The 25,967-nt window shown below is 41.3% G+C and overlaps 3 protein-coding genes across 6 annotated transcripts in view; 1 reads left to right on the forward strand and 2 right to left on the reverse strand.

The window, feature by feature from the left end:
- chrna10a (cholinergic receptor, nicotinic, alpha 10a) overlaps positions 1-25,967 on the forward strand; it is a gene marked incomplete at both ends in the record, with an annotated part of 108,587 nt that overhangs the window by 45,343 nt on the left and 37,277 nt on the right. The window lies entirely within an intron of this gene.
- LOC310863914 (protein sel-1 homolog 3) lies at positions 6,298-13,030 on the reverse strand (the record flags this gene model as incomplete). Its single annotated transcript, XM_083772442.1, has 23 exons — positions 12,899-13,030; positions 12,313-12,781; positions 12,010-12,136; positions 11,811-11,932; positions 11,576-11,691; positions 11,418-11,479; positions 11,128-11,260; positions 10,904-11,039; positions 10,668-10,805; positions 10,353-10,558; positions 9,912-10,091; positions 9,378-9,497; positions 9,078-9,218; positions 8,919-8,981; positions 8,623-8,796; positions 8,148-8,275; positions 7,970-8,053; positions 7,781-7,871; positions 7,500-7,587; positions 7,308-7,417; positions 6,788-6,915; positions 6,476-6,578; positions 6,298-6,390 (listed from the first exon to the last, which is right to left on the reverse strand). Exons 1-23 carry the CDS (start codon positions 12,947-12,949, stop codon positions 6,298-6,300), a joined length of 3,063 nt encoding a protein of 1,020 aa, XP_083628568.1. The 5' UTR covers positions 12,950-13,030.
- stim1a (stromal interaction molecule 1a) overlaps positions 13,714-25,967 on the reverse strand; it is a 38,759-nt gene continuing 26,505 nt past the window's right edge. Inside the window, exons 9-14 of one of the 4 annotated variants that reach the window (XM_083772816.1) lie at positions 23,965-24,132; positions 23,264-23,364; positions 20,744-20,982; positions 19,660-19,740; positions 18,442-18,850; positions 13,714-17,985 (exon numbers count right to left, since the gene is read on the reverse strand). In XM_083772816.1, the coding sequence (XP_083628942.1) occupies positions 17,466-17,985; positions 18,442-18,850; positions 19,660-19,740; positions 20,744-20,982; positions 23,264-23,364; positions 23,965-24,132 (1,518 nt within the window). In that variant the 3' untranslated portion in view covers positions 13,714-17,465. The remainder of the gene's footprint in view (positions 17,986-18,441; positions 18,851-19,659; positions 19,741-20,743; positions 20,983-23,263; positions 23,365-23,964; positions 24,133-25,967) is intronic. The other 3 variants (XM_083772818.1, XM_083772817.1, XM_083772819.1) reach the window with 3 other exon arrangements.

Genomic DNA, 25,967 nt, shown 5'->3' on the forward strand with positions numbered 1-25,967 from the left:
CCAATATGGTCAGATCTCCTCTCAGGTGATTTGCAGAGATTCTCTGGAGCCTATGCTGCACAAATAAACCTGTGTAAGAAAAGCACAGCTATTTCTGAGGCCACATTCAAAAACACAAAAGTGTTGCTTTTACGAAATGAGAAACACAGACTTGACGAATGTGTACAGCACATGCGCTTATTTTACAACCAGTCAGCCATAGATTTCTGTGACAAAGCAGCATACAGAACAACACAGGTAGAGTGCGTAAACCCAGCACCTGTAGAAAATTGGAACAAAAAACGAAAATTGCCAAAACATCTTAGGGGCTCTTATCAACACCGGCCATCCCCACATTCAAAGATGTTCTTACAAAATCAAAGCTCAGCAAGTGTGCCAGACAAAACAAAGCCACAAATCAGAGGCACAGAGACAGGATTTTGCAATAGTATATGCAGGTTTGCAAATAATGAAAATAATTGTTGGCTAAATGCAACTCTACAATCTATACTGCATCTACAAGTAGTACAAGATAAATTGAAACCATTGACACCTACTTTGATGGTTCAGTATATGCCGGGGAATTTAGCAGCTCTCATTCAAGCGTTTTTTCAAAATCCAGGTCACACATTTGATTGCAAAACAATCCGTGGTGTCACTCAACAACTAGTGAATAGCATCCCAGACTTGGCCTTAGGAATGCACAATGACCCATTAGATTTTATACACAAACTAGTAGTTTGGTTGAGTATGTGTGGTGTCCACACAGTTGTTCAAGCAAAACATACAGACATCTGTACATTCTGTGCCTGGACAGTTGAAAGCAATTCTTCTATTACTAATATTTTTGCATTACCGCTGCCACAGAAAAGAAAGTCCCTCAATTCTCTTTTCGAACACTCAATCATGGAAGGTGTAAGTCCAGACAAGTGTACAGCATGTGGTTGTGATATGAAGCGTCAAATATGTTGGAATGACTCTCCTGATTTCATTACTCTTTCTCTGTCGCGTGTTACTGATCGTGTGTCGGTAAATTGATCAAATCTGTAACTACTAACTATTAAAGTAGCTTCTCAGTCCACATTAAGACAAATTGTGATGTTTAAAAACAAATATTGTAGGGATTTGGAAACTTTTAAATGAGCATTTTATTTCTGATTGTGATGATCATTATTGATATGATTTCTTCTTCTTCTGTGTAACAGTGAATGAGAAATGATTAATGATTAATTAAAAGGTATTTTTTTTCTAACTTTCAAAGCCTTGTCTGTATTCTTTTATTCTTTCATAAATGTAATGCTATGGAGAGGGCCACTATATATATAACGATCGTTGTCACCTCATCTATACCTGGGCACCGCCCAGCCAGAAAGAGGGTTTGGAGGAATGTATAAACACAGCACTGTAAAAATAAACTATTACTGTTAATGGCCCATCTACATAGTGAATGACATTACCATTGTCATTGATGCAGACATTAATGTTCAAACACCAGTAATTACCAAAATAATTAGTATTACTTTGCAATGCATGTTATAGGCCAGTGATTTCATGTCAATGCCCCAAGGCACAGCACTTTTTTGAGCATTGACCTCAGTAGAAGGTCTGCTGCTGTGAATTTTACACCTCTCCCGCTTAGCGGAGAGTGGAGTGTGGTAGAGGACATCTCCCCGAACGTGTGGGTATGTCCAGATAGTTGCCTCGCGGAGCCGTCTTTTGTCCAGTGTCCATTCTGGGTCCGGAAACGGTACTTTTTTCAGCATTGACCACAGTAGAAGGGCTGCTGCTGTGAATTTTACACCTCTCCCGCTTAGCGGAGAGTGGGGTGTGGTAGAGGACATCTCCCCGAACGTGTGGGTATGTCCAGATAGTTGCCTCGCGGAGGCCTCTTTGTCCAGTGTCCATTCTGGGTCCGGAAACGGTACTTTTTTCAGCATTGACCACAGTAGAAGGGCTGCTGCTGTGAATTTTACACCTCTCCCGCTTAGCGGAGAGTGTGGTGTGGTAGAGGACATCTCCCCGAACGTGTGGGTATGTCCAGATAGTTGCCTCGCGGAGGCCTCTTTGTCCAGTGTCCATTCTGGGTCCGGAAACGGTACTTTTTTCAGCATTGACCACAGTAGACGGTCTGCTGCTGTGAATTTTACACCTCTCCCGCTTAGCGGAGAGTGTGGTGTGGTAGAGGACATCTCCCCGAACGTGTGGGTATGTCCAGATAGTTGCCTCGCGGAGGCCTCTTTGTCCAGTGTCCATTCTGGGTCCGGAAACGGTACTTTTTTCAGCATTGACCACAGTAGACGGTCTGCTGCTGTGAATTTTACACCTCTCCCGCTTAGCGGAGAGTGGGGTGTGGTAGAGGACATCTCCCCGAACGTGTGGGTATGTCCAGATAGTTGCCTCGCGGAGGCCTCTTTGTCCAGTGTCCATTCTGGGTCCGGAAACGGTACTTTTTTCAGCATTGACCACAGTAGACGGTCTGCTGCTGTGAATTTTACACCTCTCCCGCTTAGCGGAGAGTGGAGTGTGGTAGAGGACATCTCCCCGAACGTGTGGGTATGTCCAGATAGTTGCCTCGCGGAGGCCTCTTTGTCCAGTGTCCATTCTGGGTCCGGAAACGGTACTTTTTTCAGCATTGACCACAGTAGACGGTCTGCTGCTGTGAATTTTACACCTCTCCCGCTTAGCGGAGAGTGGAGTGTGGTAGAGGACATCTCCCCGAACGTGTGGGTATGTCCAGATAGTTGCCTCGCGGAGGCCTCTTTGTCCAGTGTCCATTCTGGGTCCGGAAACGGTACTTTTTTCAGCATTGACCACAGTAGACGGTCTGCTGCTGTGAATTTTACACCTCTCCCGCTTAGCGGAGAGTGGAGTGTGGTAGAGGACATCTCCCCGAACGTGTGGGTATGTCCAGATAGTTGCCTCGCGGAGGCCTCTTTGTCCAGTGTCCATTCTGGGTCCGGAAACGGTACTTTTTTCAGCATTGACCACAGTAGAAGGGCTGCTGCTGTGAATTTTACACCTCTCCCGCTTAGCGGAGAGTGTGGTGTGGTAGAGGACATCTCCCCGAACGTGTGGGTATGTCCAGATAGTTGCCTCGCGGAGGCCTCTTTGTCCAGTGTCCATTCTGGGTCCGGAAACGGTACTTTTTTCAGCATTGACCACAGTAGACGGTCTGCTGCTGTGAATTTTACACCTCTCCCGCTTAGCGGAGAGTGGAGTGTGGTAGAGGACATCTCCCCGAATGTGTGGGTATGTCCAGATAGTTGCCTCGCGGAGGCCTCTTTGTCCAGTGTCCATTCTGGGTCCGGAAACGGTACTTTTTTCAGCATTGACCACAGTAGACGGTCTGCTGCTGTGAATTTTACACCTCTCCCGCTTAGCGGAGAGTGGAGTGTGGTAGAGGACATCTCCCCGAACGCGTGGGTATGTCCAGATAGTTGCCTCGCGGAGGCCTCTTTTGTCCAGTGTCCACTTTATAAAGTCCATGCACTCCAGTGAATAGCATTTATCCATTTAGATAACTTTTATTATTATTTAATTACTTATTAGTAATTTAATTACTTATTTCTACACAGAAACATAATGTGTGTCTTTACAATAACTGTAATGTAATAATAATACTAATTGTTATAATAGGTGTATTATTGCTTGATGAAATATGAACCTTTATTGTTTGGATAGGAACCTTGCTTATACAAGTGCGTGACGCACGGTACGCACGGTGCCTGTTGTTGGTTGCACCTCTCGCACGGTACCTGTTGTTGGTTGCACTAGACTGAGCTGACAGGTTGTTTATTACTACTCTTAGCACGGGACTTTATAATAAACTATTGCCCGGCTGGGCTAAACTACAATCCTTGTTGGGTGATTCTTAACGAAAAGAACACACTTTTACACTAATAATGTAACGTAATAGTTATTTAATTAACGAATTAAAATATTATTTTATTCTGAAGGCAACCGGATGTCTTAAATCTGCTAGCTCTCAGAGCGGAAGTCTTAAATTTGCTCATAAGACGGAGCCGTTTTATACACATGATAATAGGCATTTCCGGGTGGCACTCCGGGCACTTCAGAATAAGAGCAATTATATTTAAGACAATAAAGATCACACGGGTCAAAAAAGAAAAATACAACCTTAAAGCTTGTATGTTAAACCTTGTATCTTATTTTACACCATCATCTTTACATAAATCACTTTGTTCAAAATAAATACAAATCCTTTTCAATACCAATAAAATGTTTCAATAATTATGTGCAAAATGTAAGCATATCTTTTACATCTGTCATCACATCACTGGTTGCAATAATAAACTTAAAATACCCATTAATAAATAGCAGATTAAATACATCACAATCAGATCACCCAAACACAAATAAACACTTATTGTTCCTTCTTTTCTTTTGTTTTACTGTGTTGTGACAATAATGCATCATCACCCTGTTTTTGTTTTCACCCCCCACTGCATTGCAGATGCTGGTCTCAGGGCAGCTTAAATGCTATACATACAACCATGTTAAATTGCTGCTCTCAGGGCAGCATTTGAATGCTGGTCTCAGGGCAGCCAAATGCTATACATACCCTAATGTTAAATTGCTGCCCTGAGGGCAGCATTTGAACGCTGGTCTCAGGGCAGCCAAATGCTATACATATCCTAATGTTATGCTATACATACAACCATGTTAAATTGCTGCCCTCAGGGCAGCATTTGAATGCTGGTCTCAGGGCAGCTTAAATATTATACATACAACCATGTGAAATTGCTGCTCTCAGGGCAGCATTTGAATGCTGGTCTCAGGGCCCTGAGCAATAGCAATTGGAGCTTGTAGATCCACGGCTTGCCAAGCCGTGTATATCCACGGATATCACATCCGTGACAAATACCTAAACATGAGAGATGTGCCATATATGCGCATGCACGATGATTCCATTCACACCTCTCTCTCTCTCTCTCTCTCTGCACCCTCTCTCTCTCTCTCCTCACATGACCATGACCATGAAATGGAAAGCAAAATACAGCACGATATAGTCTCACATGCGGCTATGCACACACCACGCATAGACTTGTTGGTGTAGGCTACTGCACAATGGCATTTGGCCTGGGTCCTTATTGGTAGGTTAATATCCACAGTTTCTCTGTAGCGCAATTAACCTATTGTCCAAGCTTCACACTCCAATACAAATGAAACTATTTTAATAAAGGTTGTAGGCCTACACATCAGTGAAATGAACCTCTGGGAAAATCCCTAATTGAGAGTGTAGGCCTAGCAAGCGCACCACAGATCATATAGGCTGCATGGCTAACAGGGCTTGGGCACTATAGCCGCACTACCCTATCATATGCGCACGCACGATGATTCACACCTCTCTCTCTCTCTCTGCACCCTCTCTCTCTCTCTCTCTCCCCCGGGCCGTGGCTCTGTGGTCCAGGCACCTTTATGTTTCCTCCCCATATATGCAATCAACTATGACCTTGGCTTGAAATAATTTACATTTACATGAGTGAGGGAATGTTTGAACCCAAAAAGAATGGATTCTGTTCAGTTAAGTAGTGATAGTTTGTTACCGCAAGCAGATGCCAGAATAAGACCAAAAGAGCAGGTTCTTTGTTGAGCAGTGTGTCACGGTACGCTCCTCTGCCCTTGGACTTTGTCTGTGTTTTGGGTCTTATTACTTGTATTTGTGTTCTGTACCTTATTTTGTAATAGTGTTCTGTGATTTCCTGTCTGCCTTGTTTTCTGTCTCCTGCCTTGTCTCACCCCCCTGTATTAGTGTAACCCTAGCCTTGAGTATTAAAACCACTTGAATTCACTCCTCTGCCTGTGCCTGGTTAGTTCTGCACCTGAGTCCTACACCTCCAGAACCACATCGTGACACAGTGTAGTGTGCGCGTGTGTGTGTGTGTGTGTGTCTCTCTATATAAAATACATAGTCCATACACGTAATGGATTTTATTTATAGCACACCTTACATTTGTTAGAATCTCAAAGTGCTACAATGAGCAAATGCATACAATAAAAACAGAAACACACCATTAAAAACATCTATGAAAAAGGAACAACATTTAAAACACAAGGGCATATCTATACAAATACATACTGTACATGCATACAGTATACTGCTATAATTATGAAGAATCATATTGTTTGGTTTCAGCAACCACACTAATAATCTAACTATTCTGCTCCAGTAGTGTCACAATTTCCTAACAAGTTGTATTCATGCACTAAGTGTTGTCACAGAGTTGGTCCATTGGCTAGTTCTGCTACCAATCCCTCCATGTTGTAACAGAAATTATTCTGAAAAGATTCTTGTGCCTAATGAAGAGATATGCCCCAACCCCTTAGAACACCCAGGATAATATAGAGGACTGGCGGAGCAGCAACTGCTATGGCAACAGCCCTAGATACCTGTGAAGAAGAGAATCACAACATCAACAATACGTTACGCGTCAAATCATGTTACTTCTACTAAATCTATAGAAAGCATACATACCTTAATAGTACCAATGTAGTCTTGCTTGAATGTTTGTAAATATACATTGTAGAGGGCTAGTGTGCAAGGCAAGTAGGAATCTGTTCTTTCTGAGTCTCTGCATCTGCAAAATAATAACCCAGACTCTATGATTGATAGTTAGGAACCAAAATAAATGAACACTGAAGATTTTACCATGTAGATTAGGGTCGCAGAGATACAAAATAAAACCAAATGGTGGTCCGTGGCCTAATGGATACCTGGGGGTTCTTAAAATTAAAAAGGTTTAATATCACTGCTGCACACAACATTCATAGAAACCACCATACTCACTTGGTGTAAAGAGTAGTTAGAAGCACAGTCTTGTCTGATAGATAGAGCTCTGGTATACCCAGCTCAAGCAAAACAGACAATGGCAGCCTATATCCACCTTGAGCAAGGAGACCCAGATTATACCATCCCTGTGGAGAATTGATTTATTTATTAATGGACTATCAGATAAATAAAACAAGAATCCATGATACAGTGGAAACACTTATTTTAAACATGGTCCCAATTATAGATCCTCTTATATAAAAATGTAACGTGCAGTGGAAGGCTGTTCCAGACTCCGCCGGCAGGCAAATCTTTTTTGCCAACGGCTGATTCGGTCTGGCTTATTAGCCAGGCTACCACAGTATAGCAGAAGTGTTAAAAAGAAGTGTGTGTTCTACACAAACGACCATTTTTGGAGAACACAAATATTGAGGAGCATACTCGCTCACACACACACACACACACACACACACACACACACACACACACAGAGGACCCTGTACTGTAGGGTTTAATTAAGTAATTCGTTAAAGCGTACCTGTGGTTCATTTCTTAGTGCTGCTTGTTTGTACATCTGTGCTGCAGAAAACCCATCTTTCTGGCTCCCATCATGTTCCTCATACAACAAGTCACCCATTCTAATTAGGGCTAGAAAGGTGACAGAAGTTATGTGAAATGTTTGCAAACTAAAATTTTAATTTTTTTTAATATCCAGAAATTGTTTATTCACCATATGTATCAGGACTTTGACTCTGGGTTGTAAGGTTGTAATATCTCATCATGCATTTTGCTTTAAAATCAGGATCCAGGAAACCTCCCTAAAGACACACAAAGTGGATAAACTTCTTATGTTTGTGTGAAAAATAAAATATAATAATTAGGTATGAACACTGCGTGACTGCTATGCATGAAAAGTACACACACACACAGTCACACACACACACACACACACACACACACACACACACACACACACACACACACACACACACACACACACACACAACTTACTATATTTTGTTCACATAGATAGGCCACATTGAATTGGGCCACTGCAAACCCTGAATCAGCAGCCATGATATAATATACCAATGACATTAACCTGTTGGAAAGCATATTAATCAGATGTAACCACAATCAACACTCCTAATCAACATCATAGCATGTGTATACTGTATGAAGAAAATTAATCTCATTTACATATTGCTTTGGAAATAGGAATCCAGGCCTTTCCGTAAGACATTTCCTAGGTATCCATTGTGTTCAGCTGCCCACTTAGTCCATCTGTATTGCATCACAGAGATTTTAGCATACAGTAACACTATTATGGTATACTTATATCTGAGGTAACACAAAGATAATAAGGTTAGTGGCTAACAATACGGCATCTGATGGGCGCCTGTTGACATGGCCAGGTATCCCAGTGGTCCACATGTCAGCCAGATGAATTGCTCCACTGATATGTCCTCTCTGTGCAGACTTCAAATAGTATGTATAGGCCATGAACTGTGGGAAAGACGAAGGATTGAGACTGCATCCAGTGCAATTAAATGAAGAGTTGTGAGGTAGCAGTCCAGCAGGATAAAACAGATTGCATTAATAGTAGAGCCAAAAATGATAATGGTCATAATTTAACTACTTTCAACCTGGTGTCCTTATTTTGGTGCGTGTCATCAGTCATTACAGGGAAAACGTTAACAAAATAGCAGATTTATATACTCTGAGCTTATAGATCTGCTATCTTTTGAAGATTTAGTTTGTAGTTTATGTGTACATTTCTATTTGCGATTATTATCTATATATAAAAAATAAAATCTGGCATTGGTCAGGATCTAATGAACAATTGATGTAACCTGGTCAGCAGCCGTTCCAGGATAGAGGCCTTGTGAGTACATGACACCAAGATTCATGGCAGCATCTGGGCTCCCGTGGAGATCCGCCTGCTCCCACAGCTGTACTGCTTGCTCATAATCCTTCTCAAACTGCTCATAGTACCAACCAAGGGCATTGATTGCAGGTGCAAAACCCTGTCGAGAGCACATTATTAGCGGCAATGTAGGATGCAAATAGGCTCATAATTATACATGTATTAGGTGTCAGATTATGTTCTCAAACGCCCGTAACACACTGAGTATGAACAACACACAACCTGCTCCGCTGCTTTCCTCAGGAAAGTGACAGCTCTTGGGATATCTTTCTTCACTCCACGCCCCTACGGAGCAAAAAACAGAATATTCCATATTAGCTAAATACTAACCGACCATAAGTAGTGCTCTTCTAGATGTGTCATCTGCGATTAAAATCCGACCTGGAGTAAGACTATGGCATAGTCATACATAGATACAGGGTCTTCCAGTCGGACAGCTCCTCTCTCATAGTGTCTTATGGCCTTTTCAATGTTTGGAGAAACCCCCTGCTGGCCCCAAAACAGCATACGACCAATGGCTTGCTGCAAAGATACAGTAATGTATGACCAAGATCAAAGCATGCACATGTTGTTCATGTGACTGTTGTTGGAAACATTCTTCCACCATGGAAAAACAATATTATAGGTTTTATACGTTGTATAAAGTATAAATCAGGCTTAAATATTGCAGGTAAGTTATACCTCGGCCTCAGCAGCTCCATTGCGGGCCTGTAGTTTTAACCACTGGAAGACGTGATGATCCTCATTAGTTTGGAGCTTTAACGTCTCATCATCATTGAGGTAAACAGACTCAACAAACTTCTAATAATATGAAAATAAGAATGAATATTAATTTGCACTTTCTTTGAAAGCAGCAGGCTATAGTTCAAAATGCATTTATTTTTCCTGTAAAATGTTAGAAAGAAAATGTGGGTAAAATATTTGACCTATGACATTAACATAAGTCATGACAGTGATTATTGTTTATGCGTATGTTTCTGGCCATGTATTATTAAAAAAGCTTTGTTTACGGACCACCAACTCTTAAAATCACATTTAAGGACCCCGTTTCAGTGTTATGTGAGTCAAGCACTGTAGCTGTAAACTGAAGACAAGATTCCCATTTAAAAAAAAATATGTCAAGCCACAGTAGGAGGAATTACAGGTACACAAAAGGTTTTAGAGTTTACATGATTTTCTATAAAAGGAACCTGGAGGCAAAGTGGTGTACAGTACCTGCTGGGGTGTTGGGTTTTGACGGTCCAATGATGTCTGCTTAGCAATGTTGGCATAATAGCCATAGGCCAAGTCTGGGTCTAAGGGAACGCCGTGGTCACCCTGATGGTGCATGTGGCCAAGTCGCAGGAGTGCCAATCTAGAGTCCTTCTGGGCTGCCAACAGGGCCAATAGCCATGCCTAAATAGGGACAGGTACAAATAATAGAATAGGTCACCTTCACACAGGCGAACTGAAGGAAAAGAAATGAGGGGAGATGTTATCATCATAAGTCATCATACATCATTCTCAACCAATGGCACATCTCCCACCCAATCACAATTTGCGTCCTCACCTTTGTCTTCGTAGGAGGGGCAAGTGCCCCTCAAAAACACATTTAAAGAAATTGGACTCACCCCACCACAGGGATATGCTTGTGCTCTGGTTTACACATAAACACACCTTATTGGGCTGTTGTTTGACCCCAAGGCCACTGCTGTAGAGCACAGAAGATAAATGCAGAGCTTGGGTATGTCCTAAGCAGCCTGCTTGGAGCAGTAATGGCATTATTCTGCCAACTATTCCAGTGTGACCCGCTTTGTTCATCGTATGAAGTGATAAGGAGTAGAGGGCACTGCCCACTGATTTCAAATCAACCGTTCTGCCCCCTGCATGTGAGATCAGAGTGTGGATATCAACATTTCATCTTTGTCCATAATATAGGGACACTTTCATCAAGATAAAATAATAATAATTGTGTTGTTTCAAGCCTCTTACCATATTTGAAAACCAATAATTTGGCCAGTTTGACAGCTTGTCGTCTCTGAGGGATACTCGTCTCCCAGGGTTCACACTGTGACTTTAAATGCAGTGAATCCTTTTTAATCCAATTATAATAAGCATCAACACAACTGTCTAAAAAAAGAAAAAGAAAAAACTATTATTACCACCATTGACTCCCACAAACATTTCAAAATCCTTTACTAGCATCTAGTGGACAATGTGTGTAATACCAGACTCTGCTTTCTGCCCAGCAATCCGTGAATATGCACCAATTTTCACATTGAGCTCCAGGTGGAAATCTTGACATGTCTGTAGCCATCCTGTCAGGTTGATGCTCTTAATGAGTTCTGGAACAACAACTTCAGACTGCAGACCAGAGAAATAATGAGTTAAATTCTTCAGTTGCAGAATAAATATAGAAGAATTTATGGTATTCAATACCTGGATATGTTACCATGTGATGTGGAGGTATTCTGTTGCGGTAGTACACCAAAGGCCCAAAATAACCTTCCAACCCATTGACATATTTCCCTCCTCCGATCACAAAATACCCCTCTGTGTCATCAAACTCTACTGTGTGACTGAATCTGTAAGAGAAGATACATTATACACACTTAACTGTGCAGTGAAGGTGCAATCTCAACAGAGAAAAGAAGGAGAAATATGTAGACCATGTATATTGCCATGGATGCGTTTTATTTTTTAATGTCTTGCACTGTATAAGTAACTCTGTCATAACCTTACATGTGTTCTGCAGAATTAAATACACGTTCTTCCTTATCCATGCACACCAAGGATTCAGAAACCTGCGATACATTATGAGATAATATAGCTGTCATCTTGTTTGACTTTACTTTAGCCATGCAGTATCCATTGTATCGTCTACTGTAGAAATTACCTACCGTTCTACCACGCAGCACCACGTTGAGGTTACACCACTGACTTAGAGGCACTCTGAATGGAGAGAGGAATGCAGAAGATACTCCAGACTCTCCATTCATCTGGATGTGTAGCTGGCCTTTAGACATGACAAAAGGTTGAGAGAATCATTAAGTTCCGACCCTAATGGTGCATGGCTGTATTAGGAGAGGCATTCTGCAATATTTGTAGAAGTGGGAGCAGAAAACCTATTTTGACCTGAATTTGTAAGGAATATTAATGGTGTGGCATAGTCATCGTGGGAGTCTATATGATGAAGTATTCCACACAAGCTGTGTTGGCAGTGTCTGGTCACAAATATCCACACAGAAAACATACACCTAAAGGCAAATTAACAATTGGTGAATTGAGTCTTGCTGATGCTTGCAGTGATACATGCTACATTGCTTTTTCTTACCATGGATAAGAAACAGCCTTGAGACGCGAATGCTCTACAACCTCACTGTTGAAGGGCTGCAATGTCTTTGTCACACCAAACTTCTCCCCAGTTGAACCATACATTGATGACAGCAAATACACAGTTTCTGAATAACATGAGGTTTACACTGATGAGATAAGTCAGCACAACAATCAATGACAGGTCCATCGGAACCTGTTTTTTGTAGTTTAGTTCCATTATCGATTAGGTGTCATAGTGCCCCAAAATCCATGGACTCAAACCAGAGACCTCTAGTCATGAGATTACATCTCTAACACCTACCTTGCTCCAATGGGCACAGAGTCCTTGAGGTCATTTGGGTTAGCCAGAGCATCTGTGTACTCCAGTTCGGGCAGAGTTGATGTTGCTTGAAAGGACGACTGAGAAAGGGTACGAGCTGCATGTTCACCACATCCTGATCTCGGATAGACCTGTCATTTTCTTCACTGTCCCCGAGTGTCACTCGAAGGAGACTGCTCAACACCCACGGAGTGTGTGGAATTATATCATCTGCTTGGTACACCAACCAATCAGGCAAGCTCAGTATCAGAGTCCTTACTCTGGGGTTGCCAGGATCACAGCTCCAGTGTCTTATCAGAAGAGTGGAAGTGGTGCCAGTCTCAAAATATACAATGCAGTCCAACTGCACAGTAGCAGGGGTATCACATGAATAAAGCACTTTCAAATGATGGCCTGATACAGCCTCTTCCGGAGGATTCAGTAGTCTTACTTTATCCAAACCATAAGCAATCTGTGTATGACAAAAGAAAGAAACAGTGCAGAGCATCTATAAGGCTATAAGGTATCTGTTAGTACCAGTAGTTAAAAACAATGAATTTTTACCACATCTATAAAGAAATATTCCTACCTGTAAACTGAGGCAAACTTGAAATACATGGAATAGTGTATGGCAATCCATGGTAGACGTAGTCTTTTCACAAATAAGTCCATAAAATGTATACACAACTGAAAATGTAGGTAAAGTGCAGAACAAAGTATCAGAAATTAAATTGCACTGACATACAAAGCCCTGAACAGTGGAACAACCCGGACCTCATCCTGCTTTACCAAAGTGAAGTAGGTATACTTACACTAGGTAAATATTGAACACATGGTCACACCTATATTGTTTCAGTGAGAGCTGGCAAGAACTTCTGGGAACTCAGATTATGCATATTGGCATACTGTGTAGTTATGTGGAGCAAATTTCACCATTAAAATTTGAGTACGGTATAAATATTGTGATGGACCCCTAGCTGGGGCCTTTGCCAGGGTTTTGTGTAACTGTGTGTGTGCCTAATCACGTCTGTTGCATTGCTGCTGGTTTGGAGGGTGGAGTTGGAGACAATCAGGGGAAGGGGAAACACCTGGAGACAATCTCCCACAGAGTCCTGCTCCATCTCTACATTCCTCCCCCAGGCAGCCACAGAAGAGCATTTCAATTTGATTTAGTTTGCTCAGTTAAAGTGGGTAGCATGTTTCCCTGCCTGTTTAAGTTGGAAATAAATGATTTCCCTCTCTTTTTGCATACCCTGCGTGTGTTTCGCCTATGTATTGTGGCTTTAGAGCAGGCCATAACAATATACAAATGAAAATGAAAGACCCCCATAGATCTTTCATTTTCCACAGGGCAGTGCAGTATTTACTGTCAAACATAATTTCCCTGAACAAATCAGATTGACATTCATTCAAAATAGTTTATTGCTATCATGCAGAAGTGCCATAAAAGTATATAACGTCACAGAAGATGCAAAATTATTGTCTCTGTACAAATATATGTATTCATAAATAGAAGCTCAAAAGGAGAAATAGAGAAATACACAGGGTGGAGGGAGTAGAATGATCCAGTTGATCCACTCACCTAACCCAGCCAGTAGAGGTTTTGTTACAGCAGATGACATGCATTATATTACTACACTCAATTGTACTGGAGCAGAAAGGCAGACACACACACACACACACACACACACACTCACTGAGAGCAGTCCAATTACAGCTTTGTCGTGCAAAAGATGTACAAATTACATTATTTTAAAGTACCAGTAGAAAATGTGATTTCACCTGTCTGCTAAAGAAACCATTTAGAAATGTTTTACATCCATACCATCTGTTACACAATGGGCCCTCTTCACAGCAGACATTTTGACAGGTAAACAAAGCTCAAGCTAATAATGTTGAGTATGTTCTAGTATGTTCCAGCCTTAGGTTCCAGCATGAAGCTAACTACACAGGAGCTGTCCATGCTATTGCTGGCAGACATTAACACCTAAATGAACACACCCACAATAGACCTTTTTTCATGGCAGCTATATCGACATGAAATAGTAATGTAAACAGAGATATTACCAGTGATAATAATTAAGGCTCTGCACAATGGCAGCACCCTGACTCTTTGACCTGAATGGAACCTATTATGGTAAGACCCTTTTAATGTACATTTCATACCAATAATGCTGCTGTGACAATGGTTTATTGTATCAATTATGTCAACAGTATCACTTTTTTGGTTTTGTAAACACTGTGTACTGTATTGCGAGTGCCTATGACTTATGTAGTTTAAAATAGTCTATCACCAATGCATAGTTCTGTGTTCTCACCAAACTGAAATAAATGCCACAATATTTTTTGCTGTGGTAATCTGAAGACCGTGGATCTTTACAATGTGTGCACTTGCTGATTCTTATAGGTAAGCATTATAGGGGGTGAATACCTATGGTCAAAATCCTAGCTTGTACTGCTGGCTATTGAGGAAATATATCATATATTTTCTTTTGAGTAATAAGTGAACACATCTTCAAGAAGAAAAGATAATTGGTAACTTTTTGTTCAGTGTTTAAGGACCCCAACACATACCTGGCCTGATACAATGGTGGGCAATATTCACACAGTCAGCACATTGTTCATACTTCATACTTTATATCCAATATAAAGCAAGAACAAAAAGGCTACCGTGAAGAAATACAGGTTTTTGGCACTTTTACATGATAGGTCTCTTAACATCTGCTTGCACAACTTAAGAATGGCCTCTATAGATTGGCATGTAATTACATATAAATTATATTTTCCATAATTGAAACGGCAACAAAAATGAAAACAAAAAAATAAATAAAACTGGTGTACAGTTAATGCAGCTTATAGATATGGCAAATGTTTTGCTTTTTACAACTACATGCAATCTATTTCATTTCATTTGACTATTTTTACTGAACTGTATGCAAGTCAGAGCTTTGTGTATTATGTAAATGAAAAACAGACTGACTTGGTTTCATATGCCCCTCATGCTCACTCAGTGGGAGTTACACATTCTTCAGCCCTCATCAGCCCCCTCCTCTCACGGATCAATACTGACTGCTGCAAAGTATTCCATATCCACCATTGCTCCAGTGTTACACTAAACCCTATATACCTTGTTGTACGCTAATAGCGAAATGTCTCAATGTGATACAGGTGTTCTAAGCTTGTACAATCTGCTATATTCTCTAAATATTCACCAATTCTCTCAAGTTTGCTGATTTTTTGCTGAATGTTCACCTATTGTGATATGCCCAGAATAGGCATGATAGGGTTCACGTGGTTTAGTTTTTTTTGTGAAAGGGAGGATTATAGTAGTAGAATACAAATATCACCCCAGTTTTCATTGATTCAATCTTAATCTATTCTGTACCAAAATGGTGTCTCGAGAAACATTTTTGAATGTAATTTCTGTTATACAGGAACATTCTATGGACCGAAAGGTCCATGGATGCATAGATTTCATAGGAGAAAGGCCAATATTTCATCTTATTTGCTGTTGTTGCTAAAAGCATGTACTGTATATAGTATACAGTAGGTTCCACTTCCACAACAAAAGTGCCCGATTTGGTCTTTTTAGCTCTGTGAACTGAAGTTATGAACTTCACGGTCATATACACACTGGTAACACATGTGACACCACCCCAATATAAAAAAGCCACTTTTACATTGTTGCCCTCTGGTCTTGTAAGGTTATTGGTTGGAAACACGTTATGTGTCAATGTGTTACTGTACCAATGTTCAAAACTTTGACAAGCATTTAAAAATAAAGTACCAAATATATTATTGATGTCCTGTGCGAATGGCCATTTAAAAATGTCGGTCTCCATTCAATAACACAAGGGCACTTATACATTTAAAGCAGGCTTATTATGCTATTCCTTACCTAATGTTACAAGGTAAGATGTTCAAAGTGGTGGTCAAAGTTTTAAATGATGTAAACAAATGATAATTTAAGCCACTCAGGCTTTAGACTGCTCTGAATCCTCAGTTTCCAAAGTTATTTATTTTCTACTTCAAGATGAGTTGGTCATCTGTGAATTCTTTCTATGGTAATTTGCTCCAGTTACAGTACAACCATGAATGCAGAGTCGATTGAGCTATACTTATCTGTACAATTAGGAGACACAGAAACCCCCCACATTTCATTAAAATCGAGCTCACCCAGCTCTGAATGTCAGATAAATCAAATTCTAGAAAGGGTCTCTTTGTCCACAGTTAATCTTTGAACCGATCATTGCCACATTTCTTGTGCACGTTGCCGTTAGTCAAGCGAAGGAAGTGAATCCCCAAATATTCAGTTTTTACATTTTTCAAATGTAACTTTTTAAAGCTTTAATTTCGTACTGGAAGTCAATGGAGGTCGGATTGGGCTGAAACTTGTATGAAATATACTGTATGAAATCTGAGATCCACATGAAGCCACATGGTTATTAAACCAAGTCGTTTAAACTGTGATTCATGCAAAGACATTCTAGTGGAATACCACATTAAAACATAATATAACTGGAAATGAGCATAATAGGCTCCTTTAAGTTAGCAAACTAGTGTGTTCACAATTTTCACATGTGGCTAGCTACTCAGAAATACAGTATACTCTATAGTTTACCAGGCCATGCTGACCAGCAGGCCCATGTGCAGGAGGGGAAATGGCACATTAAATGTTGGCTAAAAACTAAACAAAAAAGTATTCATCATAAGAAATTAACAAAGTCTGTGAAAAGAAATAGTGTGGATTCAGTTTGGAATTGTAAGCTTACTGATGTTTTAAGGACGAATAATTAAGCAAGCACTAAGAGCATTCAAGTGTCAGTCAAACGAAGGTGAAGACATGCAAACTGATATAGACTGAAGTACAAGAGAAAAATCCACCCGGGAGTCTTGTTTTCCTTTGAGAGACTGGCACCACTTCCTGCGTAATAAATAGCATTTTACAGTCCAATATACAACCCCACCCATTACCCACATATTGAACATTGACAAAATAAAGAGTTATAACAGTTGGTTGCTCCCACAGTTCCTCAGAGGAGGTACCTACAAAATGACACAGCGGCAACAAATTGCCATCATTTGACCATTACTAAATCCCAACAGAACAAAGAAGTTAGTCAAACCGTTTTTTGACAACTTGTAGTTCATAGCCTTTATTTCTTCTGTTTCTTGAAGATCTTAAAGGTGTGTTTCTTGCGGCTGGCTGTGGAGTCAGTGTCTTCTCCTGTTGAGCCACTGTCCTCCTCCAGGGGGCTCTTCTTAGTGGAGAGCTGTGGGATTCGGGTACTGACTTTGGCTCCGGCGGTGCCTGCCTGTCCTGTAGGCGATGGCGTGTCGGGTTCAGTGGAGTTAGGGCTGAGGGAGCGGGAAGACTCTGACATTGACATACTGTTGATCTCTCCCAGGCTGGCAGACTTCTCTATGCTATACACCTTCTTCATGAGTATGGGGCTTTCAGGGACTGTCTCGCCCTGAATTCCTCCCTCATGAATCCGGTTCCCACCATTGGGCGTGTAGGCATGTGGAGAGGTGGTTTCGTCCATACGGTGGGAGGACGAGCTATGCATGAGAGAGGTGGGCTTGACCAGGTGGCCTTTGGAGCTGTAGGCAGACAGCCGATCCCCAACTTGGGAGAGGGACAAGGAGGAGTCTGAATCAGAGCGATTTAGGTCCCTGTGACAGAGAATAAAAGAAGTGCAAGGGAAAAAGGTATGAATAGTCACAAATAGAATAGTTAAGCCATTGCATGCCGGGGCTTATCTACACGATTATTGTAAAACTGTGGACATTGGTACTCCACACTTGTTAGTAGTGCAGTGCAGAGAGGACAAAGATCATGAAAATGGGGAGTGGGATGAAATGTAAAATGAAATAAATACATGGATGGAGATGGCACCATAAGTCTGAAAAACTCAAGAAAGCACCGCAAAATAAACAAATAAATTTGATTTAAAAGGTAGCAGAACCAAATGCCAAAGGCCACTAAAACAGTCACAGAAAGATTATGGGAAAACCATATGATTTTTTTTTAATTTGATATATATATATATATATCAATAGGTGATGGGGTGGGGTTGACGACATCCACGCACATGCGATGCGTGTTGACAATTGAGAGCAGATGGATACCCGAAGCTGCTGCTACGCGTGGTGCGCGCTTTGGGGACATCTGGAGATGTCTGGTCAGGGATGGTGTCCAAGGGCTGGAAATAAGAGGAGTGATAGATGTGGGCGGAATGAGGACCAATGCCCACAGAGGTGGGCGAGCAGGATGAGAAAGACGGAAATTGAGGATTTGGGTTGGAGTTGCAGATGATAGAAGGGTGCGAAACAGCCGAGGAGAGGGAAGGCAGAGAGAAAGCCTCAAATTGTCCAATAGGCTGGCTACATGACTGTCTCAAGGTAACCCTCGAGCGGGATGGGTAGGGGGTTCCCTCTCCCTGGTGTCCCGTCAACAGAGAACTCTCTACCAACCTCTGGGAGCCCATGGCCAGCTGGGGGTCAGTGTGGCGTTGGCGCAGGGACATCATACTGGGAGCTGTGGGCAGGAAATGACAGCATCTTTAACAATTACTCATACATTAAACGTCATTTCACGACATTGAATATAAATGGGACACAATGGGAGAGCAGTGATAAGATCAGGTGTTGGGATTGATTTCTTTAAAGCTTATGGTTTGCATATCTGTTAATATCATGTTGCATTTTATTTTGTATGTCATATTTTGTACTCTGTTTTCATATCGTATGCCTCTTCTATGGACCCCAGGAAGATTTGCTGTCACCAGTCATTCTATATCTTGAGAGCAATATGCTAAAGGCCAAATCCATCGAAGAATGTTTTGATTTGATCAGGAATATCAATTGATTATGGCTAATAATTTGTAATATATTGCAGACTGCAAAGACTTGAAGAACCCCAACACTTGAGTCTTATGTGTGCCAATGCATTATGGAAAAAGTTAACAAATAAAGGAGAGAGCTTTGGGGATGGTACAGAAAGGGGAAAAGTCTTGCTTGTCTTGTTAAGTGCATCTGCGAGGAAAAGGATTAAGTAAAGAAATATAGTCATGATACCCTTGCAAAAATAAACTGTATACAGAGTGTTGTGTAGAGGGTGGTGGATAGATTTGGAATCAAAGCAAGCAGTGGAAAAAAGGTCAGGGGTGTTTTGAATGAACGCAGCATTTAGTTAGCATTTGCTTTCAGCCGTTTCCATCTACATGGCCTTGTCCCATTAATAGCAGAAGTAGGTGCTGCATAGCTTTGACAGGAAGGACTCAAGGTAAGAGATAAGGATGCCAAACTCAGGAGGGAGTTCGACCATGAATACAGTAAATGGCCAACCAGAGTATTTCCACAGGGGTTGGTGGTCTGAACCCACAGACCACATGTCACTGGCTCTGCGATCCGATAACCAGGTTGAATCTGTCGTTGGCCAATGCCACAGTGGTGGAAGCCAAAGACCAGAAAAGTAATGGAGGGAGAGAGGGAGGGAAGTCAAATAGGGAGTGTAATCAGTGAGGATAAAAAAAAGACTTACTCACTACTGTGGTTGTAAATGGTTTCACTTTCCTCATCCTTCCGTTTGTGGCAAGTTTTACCATAACAACCCAAGTATTGACCAAAATACATAATGGAATTGTAAAAATCAAATGTCAGTCAATATAGTTTTTGTAAAGAATAACAATTTGTTAAATGTAATGGTTTGGCACAAATTGTATTAAATGTGTGAGAAATCATATTATATATATATGTATGTATGTATGTATGTATGTATGTGTGTGTGTGTGTGTGTGTGTGTGTGTGTGTGTGTGTGTGTCTCTCAAGACAGAAAATTGGGATATCAGATATTGCAAACATAATCCATGCTGCATTCTACCTTAATTGGCTTACAAAAGCCAAGGAGCACATATTAGGACACAACCATGAGAAATACATCAGCACAAACATTTTGTTGTCATTAAGACGCATATATTTTATCAAAGTTGCATTCCATGGACATAGTCATTGTTGGACATGGTTCCACCAAACCCATCGTAGATTCTTAATTGGGTGTCAAGCACAGAATGACCGAATAGAACATAAAAATACAGTCAGCTTGAGATAAAAGCAAAACAAAAACACATTTTGTGAAGTTACAGTTTATATATTACAATATGACCTCACACACACACACACACACACACACACACACACACACACACACACACACACACACACACACACACACACACACACACACACACACACACACACACACACACACACACACACACACACACACACACACACACACAGGCAATGATTTGTTGTTTTAGTAATTTTCATGTTAACTTATTTTTGGATTTCCCCAGTAGGCTCGTGGTGTGTTTAAGGGTTCGTCTGCTAGGACCCACAGTGGTGCTGACCGATTCGTATGAAGTCTTACATTGCAGAGGTACGGGCGGCATCATGTCCTCGTCCATGTCGTCCATGTCGTCCGTCATAATGAAGTGCTGCGGTGTTGAAGCAACTCTGCCGCCCATGAAGCTGGGATCGAGGTTCAAGGCCGAGGCTAAAGTTGGCAGCCCTGGGTTGTGGACAATAGTAAACCCCGTGAGGAACTCAATCTGCTGCCAGCGATGCAGCCTCTCCCTCAGAGCAGCAGTCACCTCACCCAGGGCCTGTCTAGAGGGGAGACAGAAGACAGACAGAAGAAATTAGTAATAGCATTGGAAATGGACCGAAAGGCCACTTTAAGTCTTATACAAAAATAAAGGTCTGAATAGCCGGCCGGGGCCGCCGGCATGACGAACTTTGCTGCGTGTCACTCCCCATCTCTCCCCATTTCCTGTCAGTCTAATCCGTATCAATAAATGGCATAAAAGCCCCAAAACAAATCTTACAAAAATAAAGTCTGAATAGCTGATCTATAAGCTCTCAAAAATAAATTTCACCTGTAATGACATGTACAAAATATGGAATGAAGTGGACATACATTTTTCCAGAGCCTTGACAGACAGGGATTCAGCCATGCTAGAACTTTGCTCAAGTAACAGTTTACTGCATTGTGAAACTTATTATTCTGATCAGTTTCCAGAACACTCTGACCTCAAGCAACAATGCTTGCAGTCACTAGTGCTGGAACCCATAAGCTGTCATCTGAACAATCACATTGTATCCACCTCCTTGTGTGTGTGCTTCACTTCCTTCAGCCAGTGAAGCGACCTTTGGCTTGTTTTTCTGTAAAGTTGCTTGTAAATATTGGTAGGTGCTGCTTGTGATTTTTGGGGCTTGTTTCTAAAGTGTACAGTACTTGCTTATTTGGGCTTGTTTCTAAAGTGTAAAGTACTTGGTTATTTGGGATTGCTTCCTAATGTTGTTTAAACCAGTGGTTACCACATTTCTTCACGTCAATTGTCCACAGACATCCATCTGGAAATATTTTGTGCCAGGGACCCCCATACAATATTTGTGTTGTTAAAATGTTTAAAAGAAATATTCAAAATATTTCAATTTATTCTCAATATTTTTGAAAATAACAGATGTACAACCTCACAACGTGTTACTGTGAGCTTGTAGATCTGCCATTTTCATTTTGCTTGTTTTCATAGCCCCGGCCGCTTGTTTCTTTTGCAAAATCTGGCAATACTGGTCACAGCAGCAACAGGAAGGTATGCACAAACAAAACCGCAAAAGCTTATGGGACAATCGAAACAGAAAGCCAGTGGCGGATTTAACAATCTGGGGGCTCCCAGGAAAGCTGAAGCAGGGGGAACCTCCCGCGCACATGAAGCGCACGCTGCCAGCGGTGGGACGGCAGAACCCCCACGCCTCGGGGTCCACGCAATATGTGTGGTCTGCGTAGTGCAATAAACTGGCCCTGTAGAAACCTTATCAGTGCAGGCACACTGTAGCGTCACAAAGATGCCAAAAGCCGCGAGCGGCAAGGCGTCTCTTCCTGGTTTTTAGACAGCTTGTGGATGGAAGATGAAGCTCGCGGGCGGCTTCCACTTGCCACGGGGGCAAGAGTTTCCAGGAATCTGTCTAAAAACCAGGAAGAGACGCCTGCCACGAGCAGCTTTTTGCCACGCCGTGACGCCCAAGTGTGCTTACACCCTATGAGTCACACTTTAATCTCCACTTTAGTGGTGTTTAATGTTTATTATTCTGCTGGTGTACTTAACTCTCCTTTTATTGGTCATACAACCAGGGAACAGGATCTGGGTTGTATACTGTCTATACTGTCGATTGTTGTATTTTTGTATTCTATACTCTATATGTTTTTAATGTAGGCTTCTCACTGTTTTGCAGTTCTATACATAATTACATATTTTTCCATTGACTGACCCATTACATTTTGATGTAGTTTTTTGCATTTTGCATATTGTTCTATATATGATGTAGAAATAAAGTTATTGTTGCCTTTCCAGCAACCAATCACCCACTTTGGGTGTTGGCCTGATTGAGGACACTCCCTGATCCCTTGTCCCAATCTTTATAAATATCTGGTGTACCTCCTTGTATGTCATTCCCTGAAGAAGGCAACTTGTTGCCGAAACGTTGGAAAAATAAATAATTTGATGGCATCGTGACTACGAGCTGTGCGGCCTCTCCTTTCTCAGTCATAGTTTTATCTCCTGCGGTCAGCACCTCCCCACTACTGGTGTGCGCTCCTAACTTTCTGTTTGTTCGATTACACCCCATGAGTAAAATATACCAGGCCACTGTAATATAGCAGCCCTATCTATACCTGATCCATAGCCTAGGCTTGTTTAGTTGTTTTGTTTTCTTTAAACTTTTATTTTTTACCATTACCATACATGTATATCTGGCCAGGGGTGGCAGCTTTTGGTATATTATAATGAAACTTGTTTATTTTGATTTTCAAATTTGTGAAACATTAGTGAAACAAGGTGTCTTGGTCAATTAAAAAAATTAAAATATTTGTGATAAAAATTATATTTACTTTGCCGACAGGATTTTGTGGTCCACGTCATCGAGGGAGGAGCTGTGTGCCACGTGGAAAGTCCCAAACAGGGTGTTCCTCTTCTTCTTTATCTTCTCTGCCTATAAATGCAGGACAATTTTACCTTCTGTTCCATCTCTAATCTTTCTCTAGTCTTAGAGAACCGGACTTGAGTAACTGTTCCTTTACGCTTCCCCCCCCCCCCCCCATCTACACCAAAAATAGCCAACCTGCAAGCTCACAATGAATGCATTGCAAACTTGTGGACCGGCTATTTTTGGCGAATAATCCCTCCAGAATATGGATGCTGGGGTTCAAGTGTTTAAAAGATGAATCACATCCGATTGTTATTATGAATGTAGGACCCAATATTATTCCTATGATCTAAGACCAGTCAGTATTTCCCCATATAAACAGCTCTCCCTAGGGGCCACAAATGTCAGTACTAACACTCAAACCACTGATGTCAGCAAGATACAAAAGGCAACTATAAATAGAAATAATAGTCGACCCACATAAGATTTTAATCCTTCGTTGCATTCCCTTTGGTGGATCACATTTTGACTCTTGATGCCATTATCATTTAATATTTCTCTGGATTTAGAATAGAGTCTGTCGAATGCATTATATTATAAATTACAACGTTCTAAAACATCTTGAAAAATGTATTAGTGAATTCCCTTTTAAAGATATGAACGTACCCCTTCTTTGGCTATCAGTAGCTGTTTCTCAGCATTCTGCTTCTTGATGTTGTAATACTGCACTTCCACCTCATGGGTGAGCTGCAACCACTTTTGAAGTGAGTCAGGAGGTGACCAGCTACTCCGTGACTCCAGCTCTTTCTCTGCTTTTTTCAGAGCCATGCGCACCTATAACAAATTATTTTCAAAAAGAATGAAAGCGTTAAAAACTTCTGACAGACAGTAGAAGTGCATCCAAAGGTAATGGACATTATGTTTATATGATATTAATAAAATGTCACATCATAATTGATGCGTCTAAAATGCTTTCTGGTTCTCCACTTTCAAGGAGAACATTTAAAAGGAACATGTAAAAGTATTTGTATCCCTCTGCTTTCTAAACATTATAAATAATATATCACCAAGATGTGCCAAGTGTCTAATTCAGAGGTTCTCGGACCAAATAAGAGCAACATTCTGGCCACTGTCACCTATTAGAAATGATTAAGTACACCACTCAGATTTTTCATGTGAAATGTGAACTATTAGTTATGTTCAGTAAGTGACAAATTGTAACACAGGATCTTCAGAATCAGAACCACGTGGGGGGGGGTATTTTGTCTGTGTGCCCAGAGCACCTCCATCTCTAGAGAGAGACATTAATGTACAAACCACCACATGACATCACAGATTTCTTGGCGCAATGTGTTCACGTTTGCCTGTGTCATCAAAGGCAAGTTATAGGCCAGAGTGGTGTAAATATTTTGCGTGAACTTTTTGCTCTTCTCCTGCTATTCGTATTATTCTTTATCCTCGTATTCTTATTTTGTCTTGCTCTTCTTCCACAACGTGTCAATTGAGGTGCCATAGTGGCTCAGTGGTTGCATCACCGCAAGTAGGCATTTCTGTGTAAACTTAATTCTTCTTGTTCTGAATTCTTGTTAAAATTCACCTATTAATTTTCTTCCCGGTCTTCCTTTTCTTCAGTAACTGTGCCTGGATCCATCTCATTGCTGCCATTATGTGTTTAGATTATTTTCTTAAAAGGTATATTCAGTGATTTCACTTAATTCAAATATCACTTTTTTATATATAATCCTGACCATATAAGGAGTTCCTTCCTGTCCCCAGTTAACCCCTGGTGTAAAAAGAAACCCTGTGGCCCTTTCTGAAACCAGTCCCTTGACGCGTTCGGAAATGCGCCCTGAACGCACTGGTGTGCTCTCTTGTCGTTCGTTTATTCAGTGCACTCAGTGAGCAACCCTACCCTCAGGGTAGGGTTGCCGGTGCGGGTTACAAACTGACAACATTCCCGGTGCGCATAGCCGAACGCGCCCTTGAAGTGCTCTCGGGAGGTTCCCTCGTCAGGAAGTGCCCCTCCAGCTGAATCAAGTTCCCTTGATTAGGGTGCTGGGTATAAAAAACTGTTTGGAAATACACTCGCCCTCCTTGTGCAGAAACAGGAAACAGACACGATTCGTTGCCATGGTTACCATCATGCAATTGTGTTACCTGTTATTTTGTTTGTACAGTTATATTGCATTGCATCGTGTATGTTTGTGTGACATGTGGATTTCATTAATATGGAAAAAGGAAATACAGCGTGACTGTCAAAAATGACATGTCATATTACATCCATGGTGTTTATAAATCATTGTTAAAAGTTGTTTTGTTTGTGTGGTTTCATTTATAGTTTTTCACGGTGGGGTAAATAAAGAGCCCTTGTGAACATCAGTTGGAGCGTTGTCTATTCTGCATCAGATGAAGATTGTTTAGGAGGAGTTTATTTATCATTTATTTGTGGTGGTACTTACATTTGTAGGTCGCGGTTTCCATGCGGACAGAGAGCAGGGCTGCACAAGGCAATCGAGTCTAGATCGGCACAGACTTGCTCTTGAGGGCTTTATAAGCCACTTCCACTCAAGGCTGCTTGGTTTTGGACGACACTTAATATGGCGCAGCCTCGCATGAACGCACATATCGAGGGCAAGTGTGTAGAGCGAGTGGCGAGGAGCCGGTTTCAG

The sequence above is a fragment of the Protomyctophum parallelum genome (assembly GCF_964188405.1).
Source record: "Protomyctophum parallelum genome assembly, chromosome: 9".
Lineage (NCBI taxonomy): Eukaryota > Metazoa > Chordata > Actinopteri > Myctophiformes > Myctophidae > Protomyctophum > Protomyctophum parallelum.